Raw genomic sequence first — 15,927 nt, forward strand, 5'->3', positions numbered from 1 at the left:
CGCTCGAAATGTAAACACAGGATATAAAGAAACAAATAACTAATAAATATGAAGTTATATTTGAACCTCTGTTGTCAAGCCTTGTCAATATAACCCACCCCCCTTTTCTCACGAATGGAACTCTGTTGTAGAGTCCGCTTTTGATCGTTTTGCAGGGTTAACAATAACGCTAAGCTAACGGCTAACGCTAGTTAGCTTAACCTTTTACTAGTAACATTGCTCGCATCAATTATATTGAATGTCATTGATCTACTGGTCGACCGAAAATGTAAACACGACTGTGGACTCTGGATGCTGATATAAAATGAACAAATGGCCAATAAATATGAAGTTATATTTGAACCTCTGTTGTCAAGCCTTGTCAATATAACCCACCCCATTTTATCACGAATGGATGGTGTTGTAGAGTCCGCTTTTGAGCGTTTTAACGATAGCGCTAAGCTAACGGCTAAACGCTAGTTAGCTTTTACTAGTAACATTGCTGCATCGATTATATGTATTATATTGAATGTCATTGATCTACTGGTCGACCACGGGTGCGCGCCTGAGACCACCTATTTCAGTGGTCCAGGTTCAGCGCCCCCGGGGACAAATCAGCGGGGGGCGGGGACGGGGGACAGCATTCTCACTCAGACAGACACACCCTTTTCTGATGCGAGCCGGGTCTGATTCGACACAGAGCAGTGAGTGAGAAAGGGCCCTTAAATTGCAACGCTCGAGATGACAATATCTGCATGGGAACATCCTGCCTAAGCACAAGTGTGCCACTCGGCACGTCTGCTTAACCACAAGCATCGTAAGCGAGGGGTCTCATGTGTCACTCGGCACGTATCAGATCAGAGGGGACAAGCATAAATACCTCATGCACTTGACCTGTCAGGCACACTCTCTGACATTACAATCCTTTGTTCTGTTTGACAAGTGTCCGGCCGTATTCAAATAAAGACAACGAAACGTTTCTTTGCTTGCAGTTTAATCTCTATTTCATCAGCTCTCCTGTTATCATTTTATTCCAATACAGGATGCAGACCAGAGAAAGACTTTCGTCTTGTTTACATCAGGGTCCCCCATTTTCAATTCATAATGAATTGTAAGTAAGGGTGCAATTACATTTACATTTACATTTAGTCATTTAGCTGACGCTTTTATCCAAAGCGACTTACAAGTTCTGTACGACAAGACAGCAAGAAGGGTACAACTCTATCAGCTGAGTAACAATGTTTATCCAAGTGTTGCGTGTTACAGTGTAGGTTAGTTTATTAGGACAAGTGCATGACAGTAAGGTTAGTCAGAGTTAGATTTTTTTTTTATTATTATCATTTCAGATAATGGTTGAAGAAGTGAGTCTTTAGTCGACGGCAATTAGCACCGTGCAATCCATTCTTTGTGGATCTAGCCCTGTCGTCAGCCCCCGCCCCAGTGCCATCCCCCACCCAGCCCCAGCCTAATCCCCCGCGCCAGCACGTCTGAATAGCGACCTGGCTCTCTCCCAAAGAAAATTCACTCTGGACCCGACCTTCCAGCTAAAAGAATGCCTTCTTCTTTCCAAGAAGAGAATACGATGTGTCCTCCCCTAGCCAACTCATGTCTAACAAACATGTTTGGGCTAGATTCTGAGGTCACAGTGCCCTCTCACTCCTGTCCTCCAATGACCCCGGTTCAGTCACCTGTTTCCTGACAGAAAACAATGTAACCTGAACTGCCACGACACCTTCAAGAGATTAGAATCCCCACTAACAGGGCATTTAGGGTTAGGGTTAACTGACTGGGTTAGGGCATTTAGAGTTAGGGTTAACTGACTGGGTTAGGGAATTTAGGGTTAGGGTAATTGATTGATTGATTGAAACTTTAATTAACAGATTGCAGAATGGGTACAATACAGTACGGCTCAATACACACAATTGTTAAGGGGATGCAGACCAGAGAAAGACTTTCGTCTTGTTTACATCAGGGTCCCCCATTTTCAAGTCATCATAACATATTATGACATACATGACATACAGATAGACAGTACTGTTACATCTATACATTTATGACATACCAGATCTACAAATATACAGTACTGTTTATGTATACAAAAATAGTCTAAAAAGAGAGTATATACATTTGAGGGGGAAGAAACTGTACATTGGAGGAGGTTGGGTAGGTGGGGTGGGGGGAAACTGTACATTGGAGGTGGTTGGGTGGGTGGGGGGTTGGGTAAGCGGGGTAAAACTGTACATTGGAGGGGGTTGGGTGGGTGGGGTGGGGTAGGCAGGGTGAAACTGTACATTGGAGGGGGTTGGGTTTGGACATTTACAGGGACCAGTTTCGAATTGCGGCCTCCCGTAGGTGCTCTTTGAGAGCGGTTTTGAAGGAGGGTAGGGATTCACATTCCTTTACAGCTGTGGGTAGGGCGTTCCACATTGTTGTGGCATAATTAGCTAAACGTGTTTAGTCCCTTGTTTGAGCCGAATCTGGGTTGAACATGATTTGTGGAACTCCCTCTGGTGTTGTGGTTGTGGAATTCACTGACCTTTGGGAAGTATTTCGACATGTACATGGGTATCTTAGTGGTGCACATGTGCATTTCTGCATTTCATTTATTTTAGCATTTTTACAGCTTTATAGGCCATGATACAAGGCCGACAGAGGAGAGGGAGAGTGGGAGAAGATGTGGGGAGGACATGCGACAAATCATCGCCGGGAGCGAACCCGGGACGGCCGCGTAGGTGTGGGGGGGCGCCCCCATTTCTGTTATCTCTGTGTCAAGGCCAGGGCACATGTGCTTTCTGTTATCTCTGGGCCAAGCTAGATGGGCTAGGGGAGAGACACGTCAGCCAAAAACACATGCATTCATTCATGCTATGCATTTTAACCTAGGTTTGGTGGGAAAATGCACAGATGCCTTGTTTTGGATTGGCCACCAACCACATACGCCTATGGACAGAGCAGAGCATAATAATGAGGGCATCAGCTCGCTCTCTCTTTCTGGCTGGACTCCGCTCTCTTGGTCTGGAGTCACACACACATCTTTAATCTCTCTTTTCTCCATCTATTCTCTTATTTCCTACTATACTTCTATATCCCCTTCCTGGTTATTCTTTCGTCATATTTGCTGAATGAATGAATGAATGAATAAAAACTTTATTTAACAGATTGCAGAATGGGTACAATACAGTACGGCTCAATACACACAATTGTTAAGGGGATGGAGACCAGGGAAAGACGTTTGTCTTGTTTACATCAGGGTCCCCCATTTTCAATTCATAGTGACATTTATGACATACACATACATGACATTTATGGCATAGGGACATACAGGTATTTAGTACTGTTACATTTGTGACATATATGATATGCAAATATACAGTACTGTTACCCATAGATCCTGACAGAGTATATACATATGATGGGGAGGGGACTGTACATTAGGAGGGGTTGGGTGGGCGGGAGAGAAATATACATACGGTGGGGAGAGAATATATACATGCGGTGGGGAGGAGACTGTACATTAGGAGGGGGTGTCATTAATGCCATTAACGCTATCATGTCATTAATGTCTGTTAAGTGTTCCATGGACCACTCTACATAAAATGTCATTATGATTCTGATCCTTTCAATAAATAGAAGACATATTGTTGAACTCCTTTCCCATGTCTAACATTCTACATCCTTTTGTCCTGATTCAAGGAGTAAACAAAATGACCCACATATATCTGTACACATCCTACTCTAGTTACTCTGCTGGCCAGTGTGACTCCTTAGTATTTAATAATAATAATAATAATAATAATTCATTTAATTTATATAGCGCTTCTCAATGACCCGAAGTCGCTGACAATAGTCGGGAGCAAAGTAAAAACAAAGAAACAAAAACAAAGAAGCAACAAAAACAAAAGGAAGATGAGACCATGGGGGGAACAGGGAAGACAGCATGATACTGTAGCACAAAAGACAGGCATTCTATTTGTGCTCACATAAGGAATGTGATGCAATTCCTCTGGACTTATACAGCAGCCACCTGTTGAGCGGGGATTCCTGACCATCTGTCCGCTATTTTAAAACCCCAAACTGTGTCCTTGTTTGTCCGTTACTATTTTCTGAAAAAGCCATGCCTGTTAACCATTGGTTTGGAATCCACTAGCGCCGACCGCATGCCTTTCTGTGACGGTTCTTGTTCGTGACACTTATCGTGCTCTCAGGCTGAGTGGATGGTGTCCATGGCTGTGTGTGCCTTAATATTGTTTATTCACTCTGGAATAAAAACCCTGAAAGACTAATTATCTTCGTCTTTTAAGGTCTCAACACAACGCCAGTGTCTTTATACCTGTATCACTGTACATATTAATACTACAACTCTGTACATACATCTGATTACACCTGGATCACTGTACATATTAATACTACAACTCTGTACATACATCTGATTACACCTGTATCACTGTACATATTAATACTACAACTCTGTACATACATCTGATTACACCTGTATCACTGTACATATTAATACTACAACTCTGTACATACATCTGATTACACCTGAATCACTGTACATATTAATACTACAACTCTGTACATCTGATTACACCTGAATCACTGTACATATTAATACTACAACTCTGTACATCTGATTACACCTGTATCACTGTACATATTAATACTACAACTCTGTACATACATCTGATTACACCTGTAGTATCACTGTACATATTAATACTACAACTCTGTACATACATCTGATTACACTTGTAGTATCACTGTACATATTAATACTACCACTCTGTACATACATCTGATTAGCAGTACACTCAGTAGTACTCATTTGTATATTTTGTATATACTATACTATATTATTATTATATTGCAGGGGTGCTGCAAGGGCACACTCTTGCCCCCTTTCTCTTCACTTTCTCCCTGGACTACGAGCTGGGAGGCAGCAGGAGCTTTAACCAGCTGTAGTCCTGCAGACCTGGACTCTGGAAGTCCAGGATGAACCAGCTGTAGTCCTGCAGACCTGGACTCTGGAAGTCCAGGATGAACCTGCTGTAGTCCTGCAGACCTGGACTCTGGAAGTCCAGGATGAACCTGCTGTAGTCCTGCAGACCTGGACTCTAGAAGTCCAGGATGAACCTGCTGTAGTCCTGCAGACCTGGACTCTGGAAGTCCAGGATGAACCTGCTGTAGTCCTGCAGACCTGGACTCTGGAAGTCCAGGATGAACCAGCTGTAGTCCTGCAGACCTGGACTCTGGAAGTCCAGGATGAACCAGCTGTAGTCCTGCAGACCTGGACTCTGGAAGTCCAGGATGAACCTGCTGTAGTCCTGCAGACCTGGACTCTGGAAGTCCAGGATGAACCTGCTGTAGTCCTGCAGACCTGGACTCTGGAAGTCCAGGATGAACCTGCTGTAGTCCTGCAGACCTGGACTCTGGAAGTCCAGGATGAACCAGCTGTAGTCCTGCAGACCTGGACTCTGGAAGTCCAGGATGAACCAGCTGTAGTCCTGCAGACCTGGAAGTCCAGAGGCAGAGGTCAGCGACTGGTTTCTGTAGAATACTCTTATGTCCCCCTCCCCCCACTTGTGATCCCCCCCCCCCCCCCACACACACACCTACCAAAGACGGCCTATTGTTCTCCAATACTCAAGTTCTGTCACAGTTCCTGGGTCAACTCAACAGAACAAGATGTATACTGCATCATTATTGGAATGGAATGTTGGAACCTATGGAACCCGTTCTAGTGACAGGCTGGTCCTTAAGGTCCAGTTTGCTCTGAACAAGGTAAATCTGCATTTCTCTATGCTGCCTCTCTAGCTCATGGAATCAACTCCAACAGTCATTAAAGCTTGAGATTCTCCCCTCTGATGCAGAGTTTAAAACCTTGATCTCCAACCTTTGTCAATCAAGTTGTACGTGTTTTAATTGATTTGTTATCCTTACTTTAGCCTCGTCTTGTCGTCTTATAGATTTTATATGCTGTGTGATTCTATATGCCTTTCTTAGCTTATTTCTGTATGTAGCCTACTGTAAACGAGGGAAACCTCAGTTGCCTTTAAATAAAGGTTTGAAATTTAATTTAATTAAATGACTAAATGTCAATAAACAGAATGTAGAAAACATTTACTAAAGGCCTTTTATTGCGACATTATCACAGCTGCTTCCATCACTGTCACACTCACACATGCTGACTGTTGAGAGAGAGGGAGAGAGAGGGGGAGGGAGAGAGAGAGACAGAGAGAGGGAGAGAGCTACACACAGCCGTAAAGGAATGTGAATCACTACCCACTTTCAAAACCACTCTCACAAAGAGCACCTACAGAAGACTGCAATTCGAAACTGGCCCCTGTAAATGTCCTAACCCAACCCCCTCCAATGTACAGTCCCCCCCCCCCACCTCGCCTACCCAACCCCCCCCCCCCCCCCACCTCCAATGTAGTTTTCCCCACCCCACCCCGCCTACCCAACCCCCCCCCCCCCCCACTTCCAATGTAGTTCCCCCCCCCACTCCACTCACCAAACCACCTCCAATGTACAGTTTATTCCCCCTCAAATGTATATACTCTCTTTTTAGACTCCTTTTGTACACATAAACAGTACTGTATATTTGTAGATCTGGTATGTCATAAATGTCTGGATGTAACAGTACTGTCTACCTGTATGTCATATATGTTATGATGAATTGAAAATGGGGGACCCTGATGTAAACAAGACGAAAGTCTTTCTCTGGTCTGCATTCCCTTAACAATTGTGTGTATTGAGCTGTACTGTATTGTACCCATTCTGCAATCTGTTAATAAAGTTTTCAATCAATCAATCAAAGAGAGAGAGGGAGAGATAGAGGGAGAGAGAGAGAGATAGAGGTAGAGACAGAGAGAGAGATAGAGAGGAGGAGAGATAGAGAGAGACAGTGATAGAGAGAGAGAGGGAGAGATAGGTGCAAACACAGCAGCAAGATTTGTGAGCTGCTGTGACAAGAAAAGGACATCCAACGGAATACAACCACCATAAAGACTGTCAATCATACAAGAAATTCCATCTGTAATGTACTGATTTCTTTTATTTTCTCTGTTTGATTGTTTTGTTTTGTTTGGCTTTGGCAATGTAAACGTATGTTTCCCATGTCAATAAAGCTCATTTGAATTGAATTGAATTGAATTGAATTGAGAGAGAGAGAGGGAGGAGAACAGAGAGAGAGATAGAGAGATGGAGAGAGAGGTAGAGAGAGGGAGGGAGAGGGAGAGAGAGAGAGACAGAGAGAGAGAGAAATAGAGAGGGAGGGAGAGGTAGAGAGAGGGAGGGAGAGAGACAGAGGGAGAGAGAGATAGAGAGAGGGAGGGAGAGAAGAGCAGGGATTTAGACAGCAGGGCAGCGCTGGTCGGTGTTGTGAGGGTCTCAGGTCAGTTCTGGTCACAGGATCCTGGTGACCGGACAGTGTTCCGCCTGGTCCAGGATCAGCGTCTGGAACATGTGGTCGTAGAAGGCCGGGTGGTACAGGCAGGCCCGGGCGCAGTCCGGACTGAAGTTCACCTCCAAGACCTGAGGCTTCATCACGCGCCCACCTGACCCGGGAGCAGAACACACACACATCAGCACGGCCGCCACCACTTAGTCATTAGTCCATTCAATCAATTAGTCAACCAATATCAATGTTTATTATTTTTGTGTCTTTCTATCTTACTGTCAGTCTGGGGAGGGTGTAGACTACCACATGCTGCCAGTCTGGGGAGGGTGTAGACTACCACATGCTGCCCTACTGTCAGTCTGGGGAGGGTGTATACTACCACATGCTGCCCTACTGTCGGTCTGGGGAGGGTGATAGTTTAGTTCATTGATCTAGTAATATTGGATGTCAATATCTTATGTATCTGAGCACCCATTGTCTCCCCACGATGCAGGCTGTAGTGGCTCTGTGTCTCCCTCCACACACACACTCACACACATAGCTCACACACACTTACACACACACATAGATTTATGACCTTGAACTCTCGATGGGCTGGCTTCAACTGTCACGAAAATCACGAACTCTCAGATGAAGTGCCTGAACTTGATTGATTGAAAACTTTATTAACAGATTGCAGAATGGGTACAATACAGTACAGCTCAATACACACAATTGTTAAGGGGATGCAGACCAGAGAAAGACTTTCGTCTTGTTTACATCAGGGTCCCCCATTTTCAATTCATCAGGACATATATGACATACATGACATACAGATAGTCAGTACTGCTACATCTATACATTTATGACATACCAGATTTGCAAATACAGTACTGTTTGTGATACAGAAGGAGTCAAGAAAAGGGAGTATATACATTTGACGTAGAAACTGTACATTGGAGGAGGTTGGGTGGGGGGGGGGTTGGGTACATTGGGATATTGACAACCATACTGGGTAATTTACATTGGAGGTGGTTGGGGGGGGGGGGGGGCACACTGTATAAACAAGCAAAACTGTACATTGAGGGGGGGGGGGGGGGGAGACACTGTACAAACAAACAAAATTGTACATTGGACTATTGACAAAACCATACTAGGTAAATGACTGTACATTGGAGGGGGTTGGGTTAGGATATTTACAGGGGCCAGTGTTGAATTGCAGTCTCCCGTAGGTGTCCCTTGAGAGAGGTTTTGAAAGTGGGTAGTGATCCACATTCCTTTACAGCTTTGGGTAGGGCGTTCCACATTGATGTGGCATAATTGCGAAACGTGTTTAGTCCCTTATTTGAGCCGAATCTGGGTTTAACATGATTTGTGGAGCTCCCTCTGGTGTTGTGATCGTGGTATTCACTGACCTTTGGGAAGTATTTTGACATGTACATGGGTACCTTGGTCATGTAGTGTATCTTGTAGACCAGGCCCATTGCAAGTTGCTGTACTCTGTCGTCTACTCTAAGCCATCCTAGGTTGTCAAAGTGGGCAGGGGTGAGGTGGGTTCTAGGAGTAAGGTCAAGCAGTAGTCTGACCAGTTTGTTTTGAGATGTTTGTAATTTTGTTTTTAGCGCCTTTGAGGTGCTTTGGTACCATGAGGTGCAAGCATAGTCGTAGTACCCCTGAATGAGTGCTCCTGCCAGAGTCTTCAGGGTATTCTTGTTTACCAGAGAGGAGATCCGGTACAAGAATCGTGTTCGTTGGTTGACTTTTTTTATTACATTGGATGCCATTTTGTCACAGGAGAGATTAGCCTCTAGGATGGAACCCAGGTAGGTTATCTTCAGGACCCGTTGACCCTTGACGAGTGCTGGGTCGGGCCGGTAAAATAGTTAACCAGCCCTACTCACCGCGTCTCAGAAAACACCCATTAACTCTTGCACTTAAACACACACCACACAGACAAGCACACACACACACACAGATACATATACACACACACACACCCCTCCCCTTCTCTCTTTGTGCAAGAGGGTATATAACGCTGTCATGTCATGTCTTCATTCTGGGAGACTGAGCCCCGTGGAAGGGCTGGTCGGAGTTCTGTGTTCTTGTGTTCGACAATAAAGACACCGTCTGAGAAATAGAACTTTGTCGCTTGTGAATCTCTGGTCAGCTGGTCCATACTAATATCAATTAAAGAACTTGGGTGGGAAGAATTCCCTAACAAGGGTGTAGACTACCACATGCTGCCCTACTGTCAGTCTGGGGAGGGTGTAGACTACCACATGCTGCCCTACTGTCGGTCTGGGGAGGGTGTAGACTACCACATGCTGCCCTACTGTCGGTCTGGGGAGGGTGTAGACTACCACATGCTGCCCTACTGTCAGTCTGGGGAGGGTGTAGACTACCACATGCTGCCCTACTGTCGGTCTGGGGAGGGTGTAGACTACCACATGCTGCCCTACTGTCGGTCTGGGGAGGGTGTAGACTACCACATGCTGCCCTACTGTCGGTCTGGGGAGGGTGTAGACTACCACATGCTGCCCTACTGTCGGTCTGGGGAGGGTGTAGACTACCACATGCTGCCCTACTGTCGGTCTGGGGAGGGTGTAGACTACCACATGCTGCCCTACTGTCGGTCTGGGGAGGGTGTAGACTACCACATGCTGCCCTACTGTCAGTCTGGGGAGGGTGTAGACTACCACATGCTGCCATACTGTCGGTCTGGGGAGGGTGTAGACTACATTTACATTTAGTCATTTAGCTGACGCTTTTATCCAAAGCGACTTACAAGTTCTGTACAACAAGTCATCAGGAAGGGTACAACTCTATCAGCTGAGTAACAATGTTCATCAAAGTGTTGCGTGTTACAGTGTAGGTTAGTATATTAGGACAAGTGCATGACAGCAGTGTTAATTTTGTCAACTAAAATGATGACGAAAGATGTTCGTGACGTGACATCACGTTATTGAAGACCATGTCACGCTAACGAGACTAAATAGTTTATTAAATATCGTTGACCACAACTGAGGACACAAAAATGTAATTTACAAAAACCAGGACGAAATTTCTCTTCATGTATGTTGATATTGTTGACTAAAACAAGACTAGACAAAATAATTATAACTTTTCTTAATGCCATCGTCCCGACAGAGCAGTGTGACGGGGAGCTCTGTTATTAGCATTAGCTGAAGAGCTATTTGAAAAGCTAGTTTTAGCTTAACGTTACCTTGGCTAAAATTGGGACTATTCATAATCCAGCTGCAGACCTGCAAGCAAAGTACATCAAGTTGGCAAAGGAGTATTCCAAGGTAAATCACTTTTTCACCAGTAACGTTACATTGTTTGTATTTCCATCTAGCTCGCATTAACTAGTGGCTAACCTAGCTCATGCTAATGTGGCTAACTGATCGACCTCTCGCACACAATTAATGACATGTTGCGGACAGCCATACCGGTGACAATGTTTAGCTTTTAGTGCCAAATGATAAGAGTCTGAGGCGGAGTCTCAAAAGAGAATGTTGAATATTTATTGTGCAATCACAACAGAGCCTCTGCTACTAGATAACCTAAATGGAGCCTTCTGGAAGCAAGTGCAACACCGTATAATGTCCGTGTGGAAACAATGTGCCAACAACCTTTCCGTGGGTGAAGCATTAGTTGAGCATAGTTGTCATTTAATGATACTAATACTAATCTATACAATCACCTGTTGTTGAATAAATACCATTACTTTCTAGTTATTACTAAAAAACAGTATATATAAAACAGTAGCTGTAAAAAAGAAAAGAAACGTTTTATAATTTATATAATATAAAACAATTTTGTACATTAACTAAAAATAGACAAAAATGTCATCCGTTTTCGTCGACTAAATCTAGACTAAAACAAAAAAGACAAAATTGAGACAAAAACTGACTAAGACTAAAATGCTCAGACATTTAGTTGACTAAAACTGACTAAACGAAAAATAAATGAAGATGACTAAATATGATGAAAACGAAAAAGGAGCACTTGACACATGACTAAGACTAAAACTAAAATGAAAATAGCTGCCAGAATTAACACTGCATGACAGTAAGGTTAGTTAGGGTTAGATCTTTTTGTTTTCATTATTTCAGATAATGGTTGAAGAAGTGCGTCTTTAGTCGACGGCGAAAGATTGGACGGGTTTCGGCTGTCCTAACTGGGGTGGGTAGTTCATTCCACCATTGTGGGGCAAGGACTGAGAATAGGCTGTGGTGGCAGAATGCCATTTAAGTATGCCAACATCATATATAAAATAGATTACATTACATATGAATGTAAGACAAATCACGTCTCATGGACAGACAACTCTGTGTCCATGAAGACTCTATTTTTAGAGTTGAGTAAACCTAGCCTAGGGGGAGGTTATTTATAACCTAAGGAAAGGTTAGTTGAGGTGAGGCAAACTCAGAAGCACTCCTTAGGATGACATTTAAGATCCAGATGAAACCGGTTTGATCCACAGCAAGGGAGCCGGCCAATGAACCCGTTAGTAAGTGACAGTAAATAAATCACACACACCTCCCTAATTCAGGACAACCAATGACATAAGAGACATCAGATCTACCAATGGGAAAAGGATCCACCCATGTTTATAAACACACCCTGGGATGACCTTTATATGAGAGAGTATAAAGGTGGCCTCCGAGATGGGGCTGACTGTAGGGTGTAGACTACCACATGCTGCCATACTGTCGGTCTGGGGAGGGTGTAGACTACCACATGCTGCCCTACTGTCGGTCTGGGGAGGGTGTAGACTACCACATGCTGCCCTACTGTCGGTCTGGGGAGGGTGTAGACTACCACATGCTGCCCTACTGTCGGTCTGGGGATGGTGTAGACTACCACATGCTGCCCTACTGTCAGTCTGGGGAGGGTGTAGACTACCACATGCTGCCCTACTGTCGGTCTGGGGAGGGTGTAGACTACCACATGCTGCCCTACTGTCGGTCTGGGGAGGGTGTAGACTACCACATCAATGAATGAATGAATGAAAACATTTATTTAAAATGGACACCACAGCTACATTGGACCAGTCACAGTGGACAGACCAGATGTGTTGTTTTGCGTAGTAGCTGCCCTACTGTCATGTCAAGTAATTTATTTATATAGCGCATTTAAAAGCTCAATTTAATCCTAGCCAAATGCTATGGAGTAGGGGTGGGTTTTGAGGCGGGATTTAAAAGCATCCAGAGGCAGCAGATCTTGGGGGAAGACCGTTCCACAGCCTGGGGGCCACTGCTGCAGACGAGCGCTCACCTCGAGTTTTAGACACACCCAGCAGAGAGAGAGAGACACACAGACAGACAGAGCCCCCACAGGCCGGCAGAGAGATCGTGGGATGAACCTTGTATAGGAAATATACTGAGACATCAGGGACAGAAGCCATAACTTGGGAAATCATAAACTAGTTAATCGTGTTTTATGTACATCCTGTTTACGTACACATTTTGGTAGGTTCTTCTTTTTAAATTATTATATACTGTTTTGTACTATCCCTTTAATGAACTTACCCATGACTATCTGCCCTCTTGATGAACTCATGACATCCCCAGTTCTCCTGTGACAGAATTAGAAGTTGACCCTGACCCAGCCGGGTGCGCCCCGGACAGGACATGGCTAACGCGTGTTCTTCCATCTCAATGGGTCTTATGTGAATGTAATGGTGGACCATTAATTACAATAGTAATCAATGTCAGTTCTGGGGTTTTCCAACTGTGTTTCAATGTATCTCTGAGGAAGGGGGAGGCCTGGCCTGTGTTCTAATGCATTCTATATGCTGTATATCACTGGTTCTCAATTGGTCTAGCCTCGGGACCCAACATTTTTTAACCACCATGATTTATTGATTTTTTTGCAGTAATACACAATCTTTCATGCACTAAACACAAACACAAAATAAACACAAAAAAGTGCAACAAAAGGGCTAAAAACCCAATGAAATAAAATAATAATAATAATAATAATAATAATAAATAATTATGCTTCTTAGCAGACTTCTTAACTTAACATAACAGACCTACAGTAAGTTTGGGGGAACTAATGGGATAACTGGGGTTGCAACAAAAGTGCAGCTAGGGATAAAAACACAATGAAATAAAATAATAATAATGTTAAAGATAATCAATGTATAAAGTTTTATTTTGTTATCTGCAATGTATGATATATGAATTAGAACTCACTCTGTTACAATAGTTCACTCTGTGTTTGCAAAAGCACACTCAACAAGTTTAAGCTGAATCGACACAGTCAGCAAGCCTTAAACTGAAGGTTCCTCTTTCCCTGGATTGCCTGCTTATCAACACATACACTAGCTCACACACACTAGCTTTTCTTAGAGTCAGCACGGCACATCCTTTTCTCTGTTATCAGCACGGCCACATGTCTATTGCCACGCTTTTAGTCACATGTCTATGTAACGTGATGCAATCTTTGTTCTGCAATTTGTGAATAAAAGGAAGGCGGCAGGGAGTTGAAGCTTGGTAGTCACTCGGGGACCTCCACTCTGACTGTGTGAGGCCTGATGATTACCCCTGCTGCAGCCTGAATAGAATACCTGTTGTCTTGTGTTGTTCTTAACTTTTGGTTTGTGCTTGTTTGAGGCACGGTAAAAACTCTAACAAATAATAAATAATATAATGCTTCTTAGCTTAACATCCCAGGGAACTAATGGGATAACTGGGGATGTTGTTTGCTCCTGACAAGAGTCTCAAAGTCTGGGGTGATGGTAGACAAAGCAACTCTGAGGTCGTGCTCAATGTCCAATCTGTTCCTCTGCTTTGTCTTCAGCTGGACCAGAGCTGAGAAGCCACTTTCACAAAGATAGGTAGTGCAACAATTTTTTTTTATAAAATAAAATATATATATATATAACTGGTGTGTATATAACTGGAAGTCTGTGTTCTAATACATTCTGTATATAACTGTGTTCTAATACATTCTGTATATAACTGTATATAACTGTGTTCTAATACATTCTGTTTATAACTGTGTTCTAATACATTCTGTTTATAACTGTGTTCTAATACATTCTGTATATAACTGTGTTCTAATACATTCTGTATATAACTGTGTTCTAATACATTCTGTATATAACTGTGTTCTAATACATTCTGTATATAACTTCATTCATTCATTCATTCAGTTCAGCAATTGTGTCACTTGTAGAATTGAGCAGAATTGAGTAGTGCATATTAGTTCAGAACTTGAATTGTTCAGACCTATTGTTATATGTTATATTGTTATATGCTTTACTATGCGCTGAAGCAGATTGAAACATTGCTGACCTGTTTGTAGAGTTGAGAACCTGCCTGAACCCTGTTAAGATTGTTGGGATTGTTCTGGCCTGTTGTTTTGTATGATGTAAGTGAAGAGAAAGGCTTTTCAAAAAAAAAAAAAAAATCACTTTATTTTGCATTTTATAAGAAAATAGTTTACAATTGTATAAACACTGTTAACAATTTATCTTGTTATTGTTTTTTTTAAAGTAACATTGTATTTTTAAATTGTTAAACCTTTTATAAAATGACATAACATTACAACAAACAGCTTGCCTCCAGTAACTTTTATTTTCACAACCCTGAGAACAATAAACGTAATCCTTTTTACAACCCTGACAGCAATAGAGAGAAAAGAAAGACACAAAACCAAGGGCTAGGTATTAATCTGGAGGATTTGATTGGAAGTTACAGGAATCCTGACGTTACATTCTAGAAAAATATCTGCAAAGTGCATTTCTAATTTCATTTGCCCTTCCGTTGTCCTGCTGATGGCCTTGTCTCACATCTTCTTCGTCCTCATCCTCCTCTCTCACTACATTGTCTCCATCAAGGAACTGTTCATTGTTAACTTCACAGAAATTGTGTAGTACACAACATGCTGCAATGATTTGGCTGACCAGGGCAATGTGGGCATCATTACACTTTAGGAGACATCTCCAGCGGCCTTTGAGACGCCCAAAGGCACGCTCTACAGTCATGCGTGCTTGACTAAGGCGATGGTTGAAACCTATCTGTTCTGGTGTTACTCCTCTACCCTCACGGTAAGGTTTCATAACCCAAGACAGCAGAGGGTAGGCCGAATCACCTAAAATGACAAGTGGCACATCAACTCCCTCAAATGCTTCAGTCACTCTTGTTACTAGTGTGCCTCTGTCACCACGCTCATAGTCTCGACAGGGCGAAAACACGGGCATCGTGTATCCTACCTGGCCGCCCAACATTTATGTCCCAAAACTTGAGCTTGTTGTCCACCACACCCTGTAAAATAATGGAATAATGGCCTTTTCTATTGAAGTAATCCGCCGGGGTGTCAGGTGGAGCTTTGATGTTAATATGGGTTCCATCAATAGCACCAGCTACTTGGGGAAATCTCCATTTATCGCGAAAGCCTTGTGCTATTGATCTGAACTGGGCAGCAGAGGGTGTTTTTATATACTGTGGCTTCATTATAACATTTATGGCAGTGACAACTTGTTGAGTTATAACACAGCATGTGGACAAGCCAACGCCAAACAAATGAGAAAGAGAGCGGTATTCAAGGTTTGT

At 43.2% G+C, this 15,927-nt stretch overlaps 1 protein-coding gene across 1 annotated transcript in view; it reads right to left on the reverse strand.

Moving 5' to 3' along the window:
- Positions 1 to 6,914: 6,914 nt before the first annotated feature.
- The window catches only part of ttll12 (tubulin tyrosine ligase-like family, member 12), a gene marked incomplete at its 5' end in the record, with an annotated part of 98,807 nt that continues 89,794 nt past the window's right edge, over positions 6,915 to 15,927 (reverse strand). Inside the window, 1 exon segment of the mRNA XM_084330914.1 lies at positions 6,915 to 7,538. Coding sequence (XP_084187040.1) covers positions 7,387 to 7,538 — 152 coding nt within the window. The 3' untranslated portion in view covers positions 6,915 to 7,386.

This window comes from Notolepis coatsorum (genome assembly GCF_963971535.1).
Source record: "Notolepis coatsorum genome assembly, chromosome: 15".
Classification (NCBI taxonomy): domain Eukaryota; kingdom Metazoa; phylum Chordata; class Actinopteri; order Aulopiformes; family Paralepididae; genus Notolepis; species Notolepis coatsorum.